General features: G+C 40.2%; 1 protein-coding gene across 4 annotated transcripts in view; it reads left to right on the top strand.

Moving 5' to 3' along the window:
• The window catches only part of DENND1A (DENN domain containing 1A), a 543,444-nt gene that overhangs the window by 280,406 nt on the left and 245,671 nt on the right, over positions 1–17,367 (top strand). For all 4 annotated transcript variants that reach the window (XM_060100633.1, XM_060100635.1, XM_060100634.1 and 1 more), the window contains exons 7-8: positions 2,701–2,781; positions 6,676–6,729. In XM_060100633.1, coding sequence (XP_059956616.1) covers positions 2,701–2,781; positions 6,676–6,729 — 135 coding nt within the window. The remainder of the gene's footprint in view (positions 1–2,700; positions 2,782–6,675; positions 6,730–17,367) is intronic.

Below are 17,367 nucleotides of genomic sequence, written 5' to 3' on the forward strand. Positions count from 1 at the left end.
TGAGCCTGCGCATCCGGAGCCTGCGCTCCGCAACGGGAGAGGCCACGGCAGTGAGAGGCCCGCGTACTGCAAAAAAAAAAAAAAAATGGGCAGAAGACCTAACTAAATAGACATTTCTCCAAAGAAGATATTGAGATGGCCAACAAACACACGAAAAGATGCTTGACATCACTAATTATTAGAGAAATGCAAGTCAAAACTACAATGAGGGGGCTTCCCTGGTGGCGCAATGGTTAAGAATCCGTGTGCCAATGCAGGAGACATGGGTTTGAGCCTTGGTCTGAGAAGATCCCACATGCCACGGAGCAACTAAGCCCGTGCACCACAACTACTGAGCCTGCCCTCTAGAGCCTTCGAGCCACAGCTGCTGAAGCCCGTGTGCCTAGAGCCCGTGCTCCACAACAAGAGAAGCCACTGCAATGAGAAGCCCGCACACTGCAACGAAGAGTAGCCCCCACTCGCCGCAACTAGAGAAAGCCTGCGCACAGCAATGAAGACCCAACACAGCCATAAATAAATAAATACATACATACATACATACATACATACATACATACATACATACTACAATGAGGTATCACCTCACACCATTCAGAATGGCCAACATCAAAAAATCTACAAGCAGTAAATGCTGGAGAGGGTTTGGAGAAAAGGGGACTCTCCTACAGTGTTGTTGGGAGTGTAAATTGGTACAGCCACTATGGAGAACAGTATGGAGGTTCCTTAAAAAACTAAAAATAGATACATGCACCCCCGTGTTCATTGCAGCACTATTTACAATAGCCAGGACATGGAAGCAACCTAAATGTTCATCAACAGAGGAATGAATAAAGAATATGTGGCACATTTATACAATGGAATATCAGCCATGAAAAGGGACAAAATCGTGCCATTTGCAGAGACGTGGTTGGACCTAGAGACTCATACAGAGTGAAGTAAGTCAGAATAGAAAAACAAATATAATATCACTTATATGTGGAATCTAGAAAAATGGTACAGATAAACTTATTTGTAAAGCAAATATAGATACACTGATGTAGAGAACAAACATATGGATACCAGGGTGGGAAGGGAGGGTGGGATGAGTTGGGAGGTTGGGATTGACATATATACACAACTGTGTATAAAATAGATAACTAATGAGAACCTACGCACAGGGAACTCTGCTCAACGCTCTGTGGTGACCTAAATGGACAGGAAATCCAAAGAAGAGGGGATATATGTATATGTAAAGCTGATTCACTTTAGGGAAAATGAGTGATCTCACAATAGAGACCTCAGATGAATTAATCGAATGATTAAAGTGAACATCACCAGAAATGGGATGAATTGAAATCTGAATCAATAGAAAACATCAAACAAGTGAGTGTTATTTTACAAAATGGTTGGTCTCACTGTCAGGTTCATACAAATCTAGGAAAGACTTAGGAACTGTTCCTGACTGATGAAAACTAGAGAGTCACAGCATTTGAAGGCAACATGTGATTCTGAACTGGATAATTTTGCTATCCAAGGACATTATTGGCACAGTTGGCAACACTTGGTGGGAACTGAGGATTAGATGGTAATGTTGTTTCAGAGTTAATTTCCTGATTTTGATGATTAATTGTTGTTATGTAGGAGAATGTCCTTTTTATTTATGGATGTTGGGGCATAATGTTGGTAACTCACTCTCAAATGGAAATAAAGTTTTTTTGTGCTGTCGTGTGATTATTCTGTAAATTTGAGATTGTTTCAGAGCAAAATTAAACTTGTGTACCTGCACACGTTCATTTCTACCCCCTGAGAAATTTGAGTAACTTATGAATTCAGATTGAAACAGGATTTTACGTTGGGCCCAACCTCTTTTCCCTCTCCTTTAAATTCACTAACAAAGACAGCTGTGGAACAGTGGAGAGGGCTCTGGGTTTGAACCCAGAAAACCTGTGATTAGGTCCTGGCTGTACAACTTACCAGCTGGATGATTTGAGTCAAGTTCCTTTACCCTTTGGAGCCTTAGTTTTCAACCTGTAAAGTGAGGTAGTTGTGAGGCTCAAACACCTACCAAGTGGGTACAAATGTAAGCTTATTACTGTTTTATCAGCACAGAGAATTCCACAGGGTGGGATAAATAGCTTTTGGATAATTCCGTAAACTGTTCTTTTGAGCATTTTAAAGGTGAACCTGTTTTCAGTCGAAGAATTTGTACTGCTTTGCATTTCATTTTGTGGCTCAGTTTCACTAATTAAAATGCACAGCCACCATCCTGTATTCCATGCTGTTGTAGTAGTTCATTTTTAACTTTCCATAATTGGAGGCTGCTGTGTATCCAGTGAACACTCAATAAAATTAATTGAGGGTAATGATGATGAAGACAAGATCTATAGTGTCATCGTTATTTCTCCCTACCACCCCCGCCCTGTAAGCTGAGGTTGTTTGCATTTAAAAGTTGTTGCTATGGAGTTGAGAGGATAGATTTGCTGAGAGCTTATGGTATATGATCCATAAAAGGCGGTCATGGTAGGTGTCTCACTAAGTAGAAAATGTCAAACTTGGTGTGGGCGGATCTGTTTGGCTCTTTTATTGAGCCGTAAGCAGTGTCTTTTGTCCAACCCTACTTGAATATCAAACCTATTTCTGTTGTGTGCCCAGACCTCCCTGCAGGTCTCTGACTAAGGGCTCAGCCCTGCCTTTGTTACTTAGGCCTTTTATTTCTTTCAGGAGAGTCAGTGGAATGAGCTTCTTGAAACTCTGCACAAACTTCCTATCCCTGACCCAGGAGTATCTGTTCATCTCAGCGTGGTAAGTGGCGGCAGAATATTAGCAATCACTGAGAAACCTTTCCATTATTAACAGTAAGAAAGAGCCACATGGGATCGTCTTGTCATCCGCACCTTCCCCACCTCCGAGTACTCTGAGACCTCAAGACAGGCCAGGGAGATGTATTCTTTCTTTCTCTGGGATTCCATGAGGAATGGATCCCAAATTCCCCCAGGCTCCTCTCTTCCTGGCTGTCATCCCGTCACTAGCATCTCCTGAATGGCAGATGCTGGGCTTGGAATGGGATGGCTGACCCCTGCCGCCTCAGCCCCTGTGGGGCTCCCTGCCTCATGCTTTGCCCCCCTTCACTGAAGCCCATCCTGCCACCCCCGAACCTTCAACACCGCCTTTCCCCTGTTCACCAGGGTAACCCCCCTTAGCTAAGGTTTTCTTTTGTTGCCCCAAGCAGCTTGTACACTTTGCAGTTCTTAGTCACAAAACACGTTGGAACAACCTGTTTTCCTATCTCTGCCACTGGACTGTACGCCCTCAAGGACAGGGATAGAGACTGTCTGGCACAGTTCCTGGCCAGATCGTTTCCTTGAACTCTTTTATGTACATGCTACGTGGTCTGTAGTGTGCCAGGGTGGAAAAGCCTCTGAATTACAAATTGGGAGATTTCAATCCCCAAGTCATAGTTTTGCCGATGACCTGAGTGATCTTAATCAAAACCTTTAACTTCGTGGGTCTCAATTTCCTCATCTGTCAGATAAGGCATCAGATAAGGAGTTCTTTTCCATATTTCAGTTACTGCAATTCTCTAGGTCAAACCCTTGTCACCACCTTCATCAGAATTCTCAGATGGATCCCCTTTGACCAGCTATTGATTATCCAGGGGCTATTTCCCCCATGTTGTGGGGTCTGAATGTTTAAGAAGTTTTGTCTTTCAGCTTCAGTAGAACCAGGTACAATGTTGGTATTCAGTGGTAATTGGTATTTTCCCTCTTAAAGGAAATGAACATATAGGGGTTTTTTTTTCATGATGATCACATTGAAAGCAATATTACTGCCAATAACTAATAATAGATCTGTTATATACTAAGTTCCTAATTTATGCCAAGTATGCATCTCTAATGTTCAAAACAACTCTACAAATAGATATTAGCATTCTCATTTCATAGACGAGGCTTAGAGAGAAAAAGATTCTTGCCCATCCAAGGTCGTGTGGTTAATAAGTGAGATCGGGGCTTTTAAACCCAGAGCTGACTTCCGAGCCTATGTTCTTTCCACTAGGCCATGAGTGTTGAAAAAAGGGAGGAAAGAAGGAACTGGTAGAGGTTTTTGCTCATTTTAATGGAGCATAGGAAGGAAAGAAACCTTTTTCCAGAAATTTGTGTAAGGAAGAGTGTCTGGAAAAGATGAAGAAATGAGCTTTAGACCTGCCCCAGTCATTGCTGCATAACGAAGCAACTTTGCCTTTGTCTCTGTCCCTTTTCCTAAGCAGCTTGATCTCACCGTTTCAGTCTGTAATGACATCTGACAGGTAGCTGGGGAGTAGCCTGGGTGGGTCACCAGCTACTGGGGAGGAAGGGTCTCTCCTTCCTTTGAGTGGCTGCCAGGCTTCAAGGACAAGCCATCGCAGGGGCAGGAAGAACTGTTGGGGGGGGGGTTGCAGCTGTTTCATGCCAGTGGTTTCTAGGAATGTTTCTGACCTCCTCTGGTCCCAGCATTTCATGGGCGATGGAGCAAGACAGAATCTCAAAGGACAGCCTGGGGAGTAGTTGGTTTTGGAATTGCGGAGGCTCACTATTTACAATCTGTTGCATTTGTAAAGGCAGATATTTTCTTCTTTCCTCTTCACAAGGAATTCCTCTCTCCATGTTGCATTTCTGAAGGGTTAGTCTCAACTGTATTATAGAGCCTGAAAAATTGATAAAATGGCAGTCTTGGACTTTCTGTCTTGAGTCACAAGAGAATGTTTCTGTGTGTCTTCTATAGGTGATTGAGAAAAATAGGAATATAAACTAACAGTTGAGAGAGTATTAATAATTTTCTATTAAAATACCATTTATGGAATGCTAGGCACTTCATATATATAACATTTATTCTTCACAACACTTCTGAAGTAGATATTACAATTCCCATTTACAGGTTAAAAAATTGAGATTCTGAGCTATTAAGTGAAGTCGCCTAAGATCACATAACTATTAAGTGGCTGACTCTGCGGTCCCTGTCCTTTCTCCCTCACTGTGCCAGTCCTTATTCTGGGACTCCATCACCATGTGGACTTCCATTACTGAACATTCCCTGGGACTCCCTTCTAGCCATTTGGTATAGAATTTGGTATCTCATGGCATCAAATTTAACCTTGTGTTTTGCTTTTATTATTTTAATCCTCATTGTTGACTTGAATTAATTAACTAGTTTCCAATTCGTTTCCCATAACTAATATGCTACATAATCTCTGTCGTAACACTTCATAGATAATGTTTTGGCACAAACCCACAGATTTTGGAATAGTGCACTGCAGGGGGTGTTTTTTAAGTTATCTTTTAATTTTTTTTTCTTTTTACTTTTCAGTTTATTGGTTTAATTCAAATGGCTTTAGCTATAATTTGCTCGTTAAAAAGCACAGGTATAACAGTCTTATCGTGGAAAGAGCATAGCTCTAGTTATGCAGACCTGGTTTCAATCCTAGTTCTCTCACCTACTAGCTGTATGACCTTAAGTCACTTTACCTCTCTGAGCCTTAATTTACCCATTTGTAATATGGAGATAATATCTATCTTAAATTTTGCTATGGAAATTAGAGATACCATTTATAAAGTACCTGGTATAAAGCCTTCCATGCAGCAGGTGTTCATAAATATCTGCTGAATATTAGACAAATAGCTTATACTGTTATTGTTACTATTTTCGTTATTGCAGTTGTCCCCCAGGCCTTTCATTTCAGGAAGCCTGTACAACTCATTTTTCCAGAAACCTACTTATTTTGCAATTATCCAAGAATGGGGAGTGGGGAAAACTTCCTGAAATGTCACTTGGGGGTCTAGGTTTGAACTTTGGCCATGGCTAAGCTGACTTTCTCTGTATGTGACCTTTCCTGGCCTTTGCACAATCCCTTCTTTAATTGGCCAGCACCAGGCTCTTTCCATTCCTGCTTGCCATTGTTCTCTGAGTCTTTAGTAGCACGAAGGAGGTGTCATCAGTTCAGCCTGTTTTCATTTAACTCAGAGACACATGCTTGTTACAAGCATGGAGATGCCTCCTTGAAAGTTCTCTGAACAGGTCAGGTTTTCAACTCCACTGAGTCTCCAGCTCCTTTCACTGGAATTTGCACTGGAAGTCAGCAGGCTTATTTGCAGAGCATGCATAGTGGAGAGACTTTCTCCACTGTTAGCCATCTGCAATGTCTCAGGGCAGCAGTCCTTCCACTGGAGCTGTCCTTAACATCCCTTGGGCCTTCAGGGCAGATTTGGCCCGCAGCTTGTAGATGGATATAATCTCAGATGCTGAAATGATATGGCAGGTTTGGTTGGTAAAGACCATTCCTGAGTGAACCTAGTGATACTTGGTCCCTAGTGTCCACTTGCCTCACTGAACAATAAATTATGAAGTCTGCAGTTTTCATGTGTTCAGAAACCTGCGAACATCGTAAAAGAATTTAGCCTTTAACTTCTTTGAGCTGTTCTTTTGCATCTCAAAGAAGTTCCTCTCTCATAGAAAAGAACTCTATCTACCAAACCAATGATTTAATGCATCTGGCTTTAATCCAACATTATCCTAAGGAAATATTCCATAGACTATTCTCTATGAGTGAAACTCTGTTTCTTCATCTGAGTGAGGAATTATCTTCAGATCATTTACCTGATTTCTGAATAATGTGCTTGTTGCATACTTTTGCAGAAATAAATAGCTTTTGTTTTTCTTTTCCAGCATTCTTATTTTACTGTGCCTGACACCAGAGAACTTCCCAGCATCCCTGAGAATGTGAGTACTTGGGCAGGGGTGGATTAAATTTTTCCTCTTTGTTTTTTTACTAATTTTGAAAGAAAATAAAAGGATATATTTTCACATTATAAAAATAATGCATTATGAAAGTAAAACCAAATAGAGAATATTTTAAAAATATAGAAAGTATAAAGACAAGGAAAGATCATTATTCATACTTCTCAAAGGTAATCAATCACCTATTAACATGTTGATGTCTCATTGTAGTCTTTTTAGAATGTATTATTTACATAGTTAGAATCATCTATTACATAAGCATTTTGCCGTTTCATTCACAGTCATTTTTGTTAGCTGCATAATATTCAATTTGCCATGTAGCTTATTTAGGTATTTCCTCGCTGTTGTGAATTTAGGGGTTTTTAGTTTTTGCTGTTGTAAATAAAATGCTTCTATGTAAAGAACTTGCCATATAAAGATTTCTTTATTAGGGTAGATATACTCAAGTAAAAATTTGCTCCTACTACATTTCTATATTGACTTTTAAGAAAGTAAAAGTAATTGTGGGTAGAAGTGTGAGGACCCCCATCCCCACCTCTTAAAGACTTAGCAGTGAACTTGAGTCTGAGGGAGCAGAGGGTGATATTTGCCCTCTGAACAGCCGAATGACGTATCTAACCTAGGCTTAAGACGTATTTTCAAAATGTTTTACTCAGATTGTAAATAGTACTATGTAGAATTAAATATAAAATCACCACCACTAAGGCACTTCGTTGCTTTTTAAATTGTGGCAAAATGTACATAATGTAACATTTACTGTTTTAACCGTCTTTAAGTATATATTTCATTGGTAAACACATTCACATTGTTGTGCAACTGTCACCAACATCCATCTCCAGCATTTTTTCATCTTTCCCAACTGAAACTCTGTGGCCATTAAATAACCCTTTAAACAACAACTCATTTCCCTCCTCCTCCCATTACCTGGCAACCACTATTCTTTCTGTCTCTATGAATTTGATTACTCTAGGCACCTCATTTAAGTAGAATCATACAATATTTTTCCTTTTGTGTTTGGTGTATTTCACTTAGCAGAATGCCTCTGTGGTTCATCCATGTTGTAGCATGTGTCAGAATTTCCTTCTTTTTTTAAGGCTGAATAATATTTCATTATATATACGTAACATACTACATTTCACTTATCCGTCGATGGACGCTTGGGTTGCTTCTACCTTTAGGCTATTGTGAATAATGCTGCTTTGAACTTTGGTGTACAGATTGAACTTTGTGTTCAATCCTTTTGATTCTTTTGAGTATGTACTTGATTACTTTTTTAAAGTACTGGAATAAGTCAGGTAATCACATTTAAGTAATGAAGTTAGGCTATAGTGTTGTGATTAGGTAACAGTCTTAATAAACTGGGATTGTCGAAGATATTCACAAAGTTTACTATCTGTGTGATTAGGCTCTGGTGGAAAATATTGCGCTTTTTTTGGTTTGACATTAAGTATTAAAAAAATCCAGACCACGGTTACCATTTTAACAACAATAGCTAATGTTCATTGAGTACTAGTGCTTGTCAAATAAGGTATTCAGTGCTTTACCTGTATTTTCTCATTTACCTCTCTTAATAAGCTTAGGTAGTCAGTACCCTAATTATTATTTTATATAAGGAAACAGAGGTCCTGAAAACTTAAGTAACATATTCAAGGTCCTACAGCACAGAAATGGTAGAACTGGACTTCAAACATTGATCTTTCTGATACTAGAAACTGAGTTCTCATATATTGTGCTACACTTTGAGCCCATAATTTTACCTTTCATCTCTCAAAACATTCCATTGAAATGATAAGAGAACTATAAAATTAAGGAGAAAAATGTCCACGTAATGGCAGAAGGAGCCACCATGAGCTAGAAAATTTGAGGAATTTCTGCAACGTAAAGGAGATGGTTATTGAGCAGTCAATAAGGTGTAGACAATGAAGGAACCCAAAAAGAACTGGAAAAGTCCTGCAGAAAGAGCAGAAGCCAGGGCTGTGGCATGGAACATTTATAAAAATTGATTATGGGGCTTCCCTGGTGGCACAGTGGTTGAGAGTCCGCCTGCCGATGCAGGGGACACAGGTTCGTGCCCCGGTCCGGGAAGATCCCACATGCCACGGAATGGCTGGGCCCGTGAGCCATGGCTGCTGAGCCTGCGCGTCTGGAGCCTGTGCTCTGCAATGGGAGAGACCACAGCAGTGAGAGGCCAGTGTACCGCAAAAAAAAAAAAAAAATTGATTATGTGCTAGATTGCACTGAAGAATTCAAAACAGGAAAACTCAAACTCTTACAGGCCACTGTCTTTTATTACAATGAAATAAACCTAGAAATTAATGATGAATAAAGATTTAAAAAATATTCATCTACTTGAAGGAGTGGTTGGGTCAAAGAAGATAAAACATTGAAATTGGATATTATTTAGATAATAATAATTATCTAATAATTAGTGAGGACACTGAACAACAAAAACCTAACAGATGTGGCCAAAACTACTCTTGTGAAAATTCATAGCTTTGGATGCTTTCATTATAAATAATAAATTTAGAAAATCATGAACTTGACTTGCAATTCAAGAAGCCAGAAGAAGGATAGCAATAAAAAAAAACCAAACTAGAAGAGTAAGTTACAATTTAATTAGTTAGAAAATATTGTTAAACTAAAGCTGAAAAATAGACTTTTTAAAAACTAAATTTCTAAAAACAACAAAATAATCTTAGACGTATCCAATAAATTTGAAAATTGTGATAATATAAAATTTTCTAGAAAAATGTAACTGATCAAAGTCACCCTAAGAAATAGGAAATATGAGTATAGAATCATAACTTGGAAAGATTAATGAAGTTCTGTTGACCTTCTCCACCCCTCGCTGCTATGAATGTGTCAGGTTTAGGTGGTTATATAGGCATGGTAAGGAACAGATATTATTACCGTTTAAACTGTTCCAAGTCATAGGAATGATATGTATATATGTGTATTATAAGAAGCAAAAGAAAAAATCATTGTAATCCTAGAGAAAGTCACGTTCTGAGTTTTTCTTTTCTTCATTTCTGTGATAGTAGTAGTTTTCAAATTGTTCTGCCTGGAGCCCTGCCTGAGGTTCTTTGGGACATGGGAAGGACTGAGGGAGCTAAATGGCTGACCCACCAGGGCATGGATGCTTCTGCTTTATTCAGAGCAGGTTCATTTCTATCTACTTAAATTGGGAATTCAGTAATATTTTGTTTGAGATAAAAGGGTTCTTTTGATTTTTTTTTTAAAAGCTTGGAAGCTACATTTTAAAAAACACAATGGGAGGATCATTTATTGTGCTACACTTTGAGCCCATAATTTTACCTTTCATCTCTCAAAAAATTCCATTGAAATGATAAGAGAACTATAAAATTAAGGAGAAAAATGTCCACGTAATGGCAGAAGGAGCCACCATGAGCTAGAAAATTTGAGGAATTTCTGCAACGTAAAGGAGATGGTTACCTGCTTTTTCTATGACAATGTATTATGAACATTAACCTGTGTTATGAAAAATTCTTTACAAATATCTTTGTTATAAAAAAAAATTAAACAATTCAGAAGTACATATTAAAAAAAGTGAAAGGTCCCACATTACCACCATCCCAGCCCCACCATCCCTCCCCCACCCCAATCCCATTCTCCATCCAGAGTTTGATGACTGTCATTTCAGACCTTTCTCTATGAATTTACATGTTAAATGTATGAATCCCTGTGTGTTGTAGACATTTTTTAGACATAAAACAGTACTATTCATACTGTTTGGCAACTCATTTTTTTAATGTACTCTCAAAACTGTTCATGTCTTTCATCTATGTTAAGTGATATTTTTATTTAATGGTATTGTATTCTTATGAAAGTAATACATATTAATGACTTAAAAAAAACATGTAGGGCTTCCCTGGTGGCGCAGTGGTTGAGAGTCCGCCTGCCAATGCAGGGGACATGGGTTCGTGCCCCGGTCCGGGAAGATCCCACATGCCGCGGAGCGGCTAGGCCTGTGAGCCATGGCCGCTGAGGCTGCATGTCCGGAGCCTGTGCTCCGCAACGGGAGAGGCCACAGCAGTGAGAGGCCCGCGTACTGCAAAAAAAAAAAAAACACCATGTAATATCACATAATTGTTGATGAAATTTCCAAATTTTCCTTTATTTCCATTCCCCAGAGGCAGCTACCTTCAAGTTTTTAGCAGTTGTAGTATTTCTCTCCATATTTTTAACTGACATGCTTATATTGCTGTTCTTAATTTTTCTGTTTCAGATAACAGTTATTGATTTTCTCATGGAAGATGAATTTAGGTCTTTTATTACCTCTGATCCCCTCTCCCGCAGAAACACACATATACATAAAGTATCTTTTTCTCACTCACGTTTCCCCTCCCCCATCCTTTCTCTGTCTTCAGGAAAAAATTTAAATCAAAAGTTAATGTTTACATTTCAATGAGCAAGCTGAATCATATGATAGATTATGATATGTTTTCTTTCTTATACATTTATCAAATAAGAGTTCCTGGATTTCGCATCTTACTGCTTATCTTTTTTTTTTTTTTTTTTTTTTGCGGTATGCGGGCCTCTCACTGTTGTGGCCTCTCCCGTTGCGGAGCACAGGCTCCGGACGCGCAGGCTCAGCAGCCATGGCTCACGGGCCCAGCCGCTCCGCGGCATATGGGATCCTCCCAGACCGGGGCACGAACCCGTATCCCCTGCATCGGCAGGCGGACTCTCAACCACTGCGCCACCAGGGAGGCCCCTTACTGCTTATCTTTTTCCTTTATTTTGGTGAAACATTTTCCAGTAGTTTCCTGACAGTGTTGGAGGCAACACTTAGACCTAGCATGACTGTGAATGACTTTATTCTACTCTTGATAGGGTTGGGAATTACCTTCAGAGCTTTGAAGACATAGCTCCATTGACTTCTAGATTTCACGTTGAAGCTTAGAAGTCTTGATCCATTCTGATTGCTGGGGTCTTTTTTTGTTTTTTATTTTGGGTGGGGGTTTTTTTGGATCCTTTATTTGTCTCTAGTATCTTGAAATTGTACAGTGATTTGCCTTGCTGTGGGTCCATTTTCATCTACTGTGCTGGACATTTGGTGGACCCATACAGTCTGAAAATTCATGTCCTTTAGAGTTGGGAAATGTTCTCACATTATTTCTCTGAAAAAATTCTTCTTTATTTTGTTCTCTTTTCTTTCTCTGGGGTCTCTATGGTGGCATGTTAAGCTTCCTAGTGTTGATCCTTTAATTTTCATAACTTTTCTATTTTCCACCTCTCTTTTGGTCTTCTTTCTACTTTCTTCAACTAATCTTTCCACCCTTTTGAATTCTTTACTTCTGCCATCACTGTTAATATCCAAGAGCTTTTTGGTGTTGTACAATAGATTATTCATTTTTTAATGGCATCTTGTTTCATGGGTGCAACATTTCTTCTTATTTCTTTGACACTGTTATTTCATAAATTAAAAAATTTTTTCTTCTCTTTGCATTGTTTTCTTCCTTAGCGGTCCTCTCTTCTGTTTGTTTTGTTCTGTATCTTGATTGTAGAGGCCTTTCCTCAAATAGCTGCCCAATCCTATCTGCATGAGGCCTTTAAAAGCTAATTGGAAGCTCTGTGTTCATGAATGGGGCTTGTTACCTGGTGGGCTTTACTGTAGATCATGGCTTAGAGGCCTAGCTACTGGGGAGGAGGGGAGGATTTTAAACGTCAGTATCAGAATCTTTTCTTTTGGACTAGTCAGTTTTCTCTTGCCAGTGACTGTAAGCTTTATAACACATGTTCTGGAAGCTGAGTGGGGTGGTAAGTTATAGGATATGAACATTTAGCATGTATACTTTAAGCTCCCCTCCCATTTTTTGTTTAATTCTTTATCCCCTGTCCTCAGCTGTATGTACCTAGTGTTCCCAAACCTTTCTGGTTACTAGAAAGTAAACAGTTTTTCCTCAGGAGGGGTGCCAGAAGGCCAGTTGACTAGCCGAGTGAGCTGGGAGAGGAGAATCTTGGGATCGAATTACTCTTATTTTTATTGGCACCCTTCCCCTAGCCTTTAGAGGTGCTCGGTGTCTCCAGTTCCTGAACTTTTTTGGAGTTCTGTGGTGTGAGTTGGGTTGCATGCTTGCTGCCCTGTGCCCCGGGCCCAGCCTTTTCTGGGCTGCCAAGTCAGTCTTCTTTAGTTTCTCAACTAAAGTTTCGGTTGACACTCTTGACACCTTGGACCAGATCATTCTTTGTTGTGCAGGATTGTTTTGTATGTTGTGGGGTGTTTAACAGCATCCCTGGGCTCTCTCTACCCACTGTAAGATGGTACCCCCCCCCAGCTGTGACAACCAAAAATGTCTTCAGACATTACCAGAAGTCCACTGGGGCGAATGACCCAGGTTGAGAACCATTTCTTTAATAACATCTGGCTTCCAAAAAATTTGACATCTCTCTTCCATTACTATCTTTTCTCCTATTCTTTGAGGTTTACATCTTTTTTTTTTTTTTGCGGTACGCGGGCCTCTCACTGTTGTGGCCTCTCCCATTGCAGAGCACAGGCTCCAGACGCACAGGTTCAGTGGCCATAGCTCACGGGCCTAGCCGCTCCGCGGCATGTGGGATCTTCCCGGACCGGGGCACGAACCCATGTCCCCTGCATCGGCAGGCGGACTCTCAACCGCTGCGCCACCAGGGAAGCCCTACATCTTTTTTTTTTTTTTTTTTTTGCTGTATGCGGGCCTCTCACTGTTGTGGCCTCCCCCGTCGCGGAGCGCAGGCTCCGGACGCGCAGGCTCAGCGGCCATGGCTCACGGGCCCAGCCGCTCCGCGGCATATGGGATCCTCCCAGACCGGGGCACGAACCCGTATCCCCTGCATCGGCAGGCGGACTCTCAACCACTTGCGCCACCAGGGAGGCCCGCCCTACATCTTTTAACATTATTTCATTGTGACTTTTCCTGGCAGGGGGTGGTGAGGTTTGCATGGTATCAGGAGAGAGAAAAGGCAAATACATGTGTTTAATCCACCATATTTTACTGGAAATACCCACATATTTTAACTATGTTTCACCTACTAACAGACATTTAGATTGTCTCTAATGTTTTGCTATTATATTAATGTTATAATAACAATTATTGCCTAGGTTAAGTTCATCTTTCTATTTTTTAATTTTAAGGACTGAGAATTACTCAAGAACTTTAAGGTACCTGAAAGTCCTGACAGTTTCTCAATTTTCAGAACCACAATTACTGAGATTAGAAATAGTGTAGGAAAAAAAAAATTTCTCTTCTGCATAACCCCACCTCCAATTCCTGTTTGCACTGTACGCTACCTCCCCTGCCCCCGCCATTTAAAAAAAATTTTCATTCCCTCTGCTGGTTTTGCCACTAATGAACCAATTCCCTGTGTATGACCCATTGTCCCCTGAATCTTCCTTTGCAGACCAGTAAAAGGCTGGCCTTGTTTGTTTCTAAGTGAGAATAATAAAACCAATCTGCCAGACTCCTAACATACATGGTTCCATTTAAATCCTTACAGCTATTCTGTGAGAGGTAGATGTGAGCCTCATTTTACATGTGGGGACCCAGGGCTCACAGGCCTGAGGTTATAGCACAAGGTCTGCTTCCAAATGGGGTGCAGTGACCCAGGTTTGTAAGGCACCAAAACATTTTGTTTCCATTATATCCCCCTGCCTCCCTACAGTTGACTTTTGATATTCATGAGGAATGGAAAAAGGAAAAGAAATGATTTTTCCTATTTCAAGTATGAAACGAAGCAGGAAAGCTTTTCCTCTAAGGAGAATCTGAACTTTTGTAGGACCAATTTGTGTGAATTTTGACATAGAATCACTATTGAGCTCTAGCCATGTTGAAATTTGCATTTTAATCTCTTGGCAGTTTTTCAAGGATTAATTTAAAATGACTAAATTGCTGCATTGCAAATTGAAACAAGCAATAACGAAGGGGTCGTTAATATGATATAGTCTGCTGTAGTGGAAAGAACATGAGTTTTGGAGACAGCCAGACACTGGGCTCCACCACTCTGGGACCTTGGGATACTTACTTATATTCTCAAGCCTCCTTATCTAATAAAGGAAAGTGGGAGGAACAAGTGAACTATTACATGTGAAGTTCCAAGTTCAATGCCTGGTGCAACAGAGATACTGCTTTTGATGGTCCTTTCTTTCCCTTTGTCCTTCAGCTTCCCTAAAATTCTAGTCTTAACCTCTCTTGAGTTGTGACCAAGGGCTAGGGAGCATTACTTCTTGAGCTTCTCTTTTTTGGGTTTTGCTGACCTTTTTGGTTGTGAAGAGCAACACTTTTCATGGAGGGTATGTTTGGCCACAAATGTCTCTTAGCAGCCACCATTGACTGGAAATGGTACAAGAAATAGAGTCCAGGACTCTAGTGCCTGTCATGTGGGAGGTGTTGTGTACACATTTATTGATTATCTCCTCTTAGGGACTTCTGAACTAACAGAATAAGCAAAGAAAAGGGTAAAAGGACTTTGGGATATGGAACTTGATTCTGTCAGCAGATAATTATATTCTTCTGGACAGCTTCAGAGAAGGGTTAATGCGAGAGAGAGAAAGGAGGTTGTATTGACTGAACACCCACTGTGGATCAGATCAGGTACTGTTTGTTATATCATGAAATCTTCACAGCAGCCTTACAGTATGGTTGTTATCCCTGCTCTGAAGAGGAGATAGAGCCCAGAGACATGAAGTCACTTACCCCTAGCCACCCAGCCAGTAAATGCTAAACCAGCAGTCACACTCAGGTCAGTCTGATTCCATCACCGAGACGCTGCTGGGCCCTGGGCCTCTGCTCCTTGGCTCCCAGTACCTTCCTAAGAAATCACTCATCCTAAGTGTAAATTATATAATTAATTGTGTGACTGTTTTTACCAGTTCTCCTTCCATAAGGATAGGGATCAGATTTTTTCATCACTGCATCTCCGTAATTAGCACTGTACCTAGAACAGAGTAGATGTTCAGTATGTATTTATGGAATGACTGAATGATTGAATGAATGAATTAGCAGTGCAGTCACTCTCAGGAGAAGGAAAAATAGCAGTTCCTCTCACTTGGCTTTTGGGCCAGTGAGTCTGCAGATGTTAATGAAAAGCAAATGGAGAAAATTAAGTCTTTCCACTTTCAGATCCCTGTTGAACTTAATTCTCATTATTTCTACAATTTCTGTGTAAAAATATTTTCTTCTTTTTCACTGAAAAACTATCACTATGTAACTGCTCTTCAGGGTTTTTTCTGTCTATCAAGATAACACATGTAGGAGTGAATTTTATACAGGCAATAATTAAATGAGCATAAATCTTTATAAATGTAAACAGTTGACCTGCATTTTAAAAAAAGTCACAGATCATGAACAGATATGTATTCATAATTACATTGTAAACTGGCTCTATAAGGAATTTTTTTTAGTGGCCAGGGTTTGAAGTTTACTTTTGATTAATGGATAATCATATAGACCTTCTTTTAGAATATTAAACAAACCTGTCTTAATTATCTGGCCTGTGTCATACCAAGTGGTTAATGATGCAAGGAAAGCATTTAGAATGGACAGTTACATATAACATTGCCCAGACTCCACTTTGTCAAAAGATGCACCATGATATAGAAAAGATTTATGAACTCATCATGACTTTCAAAAATAAACAAAGTTGAAGTGGTAGTAGAAGACCTATTTTCAAGTACTGAGATTATAGAGAATTCCATTGTTGCTGTTAAGAGTTGTCAGGTAATTGTTTATTCTAATCGTTTTTCCATTCATACAGAGGGATAAAAGTTGACCTCCGGGTAAACTCTGCTTTATTTCCTATAAGATACTTCTCTGATTTGATTGCTTATGTGAGTTTGTGGGATTCTCTCTCAAACAGATTATTTTAGAATCCAAATTTATAATTCCTTTTTAAGAATCCTACACAACTAAAATGACTTAAATTCTTATTTAAAAAAATTAATTGAGGATTTTAAAGGTTTACATTATGGTAAAATAATCTGAGCAAGAGTTATTTCAGGAAATAAGGCCCATGGACAAAACCAGCCTCTTGCCTTAGAAACCTCCTCCAGACACAGTACAGTAAGTCTTTATCATCTATACTGTGTATAAAGCTGAGAGTGACAAAGACTAATAAAATGACAGACCGTGGGGCGGACTAGCATCTGTTTCGAAGGCTCCAAGGAGTACCCAGCTTAGAGTCAGTTCTTTAGTTTGGGGATTATCTCATTCCCCTAAGGTACTGAACCTAAGACCCTTTTTCTCTGAGCCCCACTGTATCCCCTCCCATCCGAGGCCCATTCCACCTCCCATCACCACCCCCACCCCCACCTGCTTCCTCACCCGGGGCGTGGATCGCAGTGAGCCTGAAGTCCCCAGCCACCTGGATCAGTGCAGGAGCCAGCAGGGACAACTAGAAGGGAGCAGCCATTATGGGGCTTCTCCTGGGGGAAATGGGGTTTTGCCAAGTGTCTTCCTTTCTTCTTTGTCTGGATTTAGAGCCACAGAGAGTTAGAGCTGGAAGTGTTCTTCCACGCTGTTGCTTTGTGGAAATGAAAAGCCTGGAGAGCCTTGTACGTGCCTCTTCTGAAGCTCAACTTCCGGGCTGCTCTTTCTCTGTTAACCAGAGACCTTCCTCGGACTT

Source organism: Mesoplodon densirostris, chromosome 6, assembly GCF_025265405.1.
Source record: "Mesoplodon densirostris isolate mMesDen1 chromosome 6, mMesDen1 primary haplotype, whole genome shotgun sequence".
NCBI classification, from domain to species: Eukaryota; Metazoa; Chordata; class Mammalia; order Artiodactyla; family Ziphiidae; genus Mesoplodon; species Mesoplodon densirostris.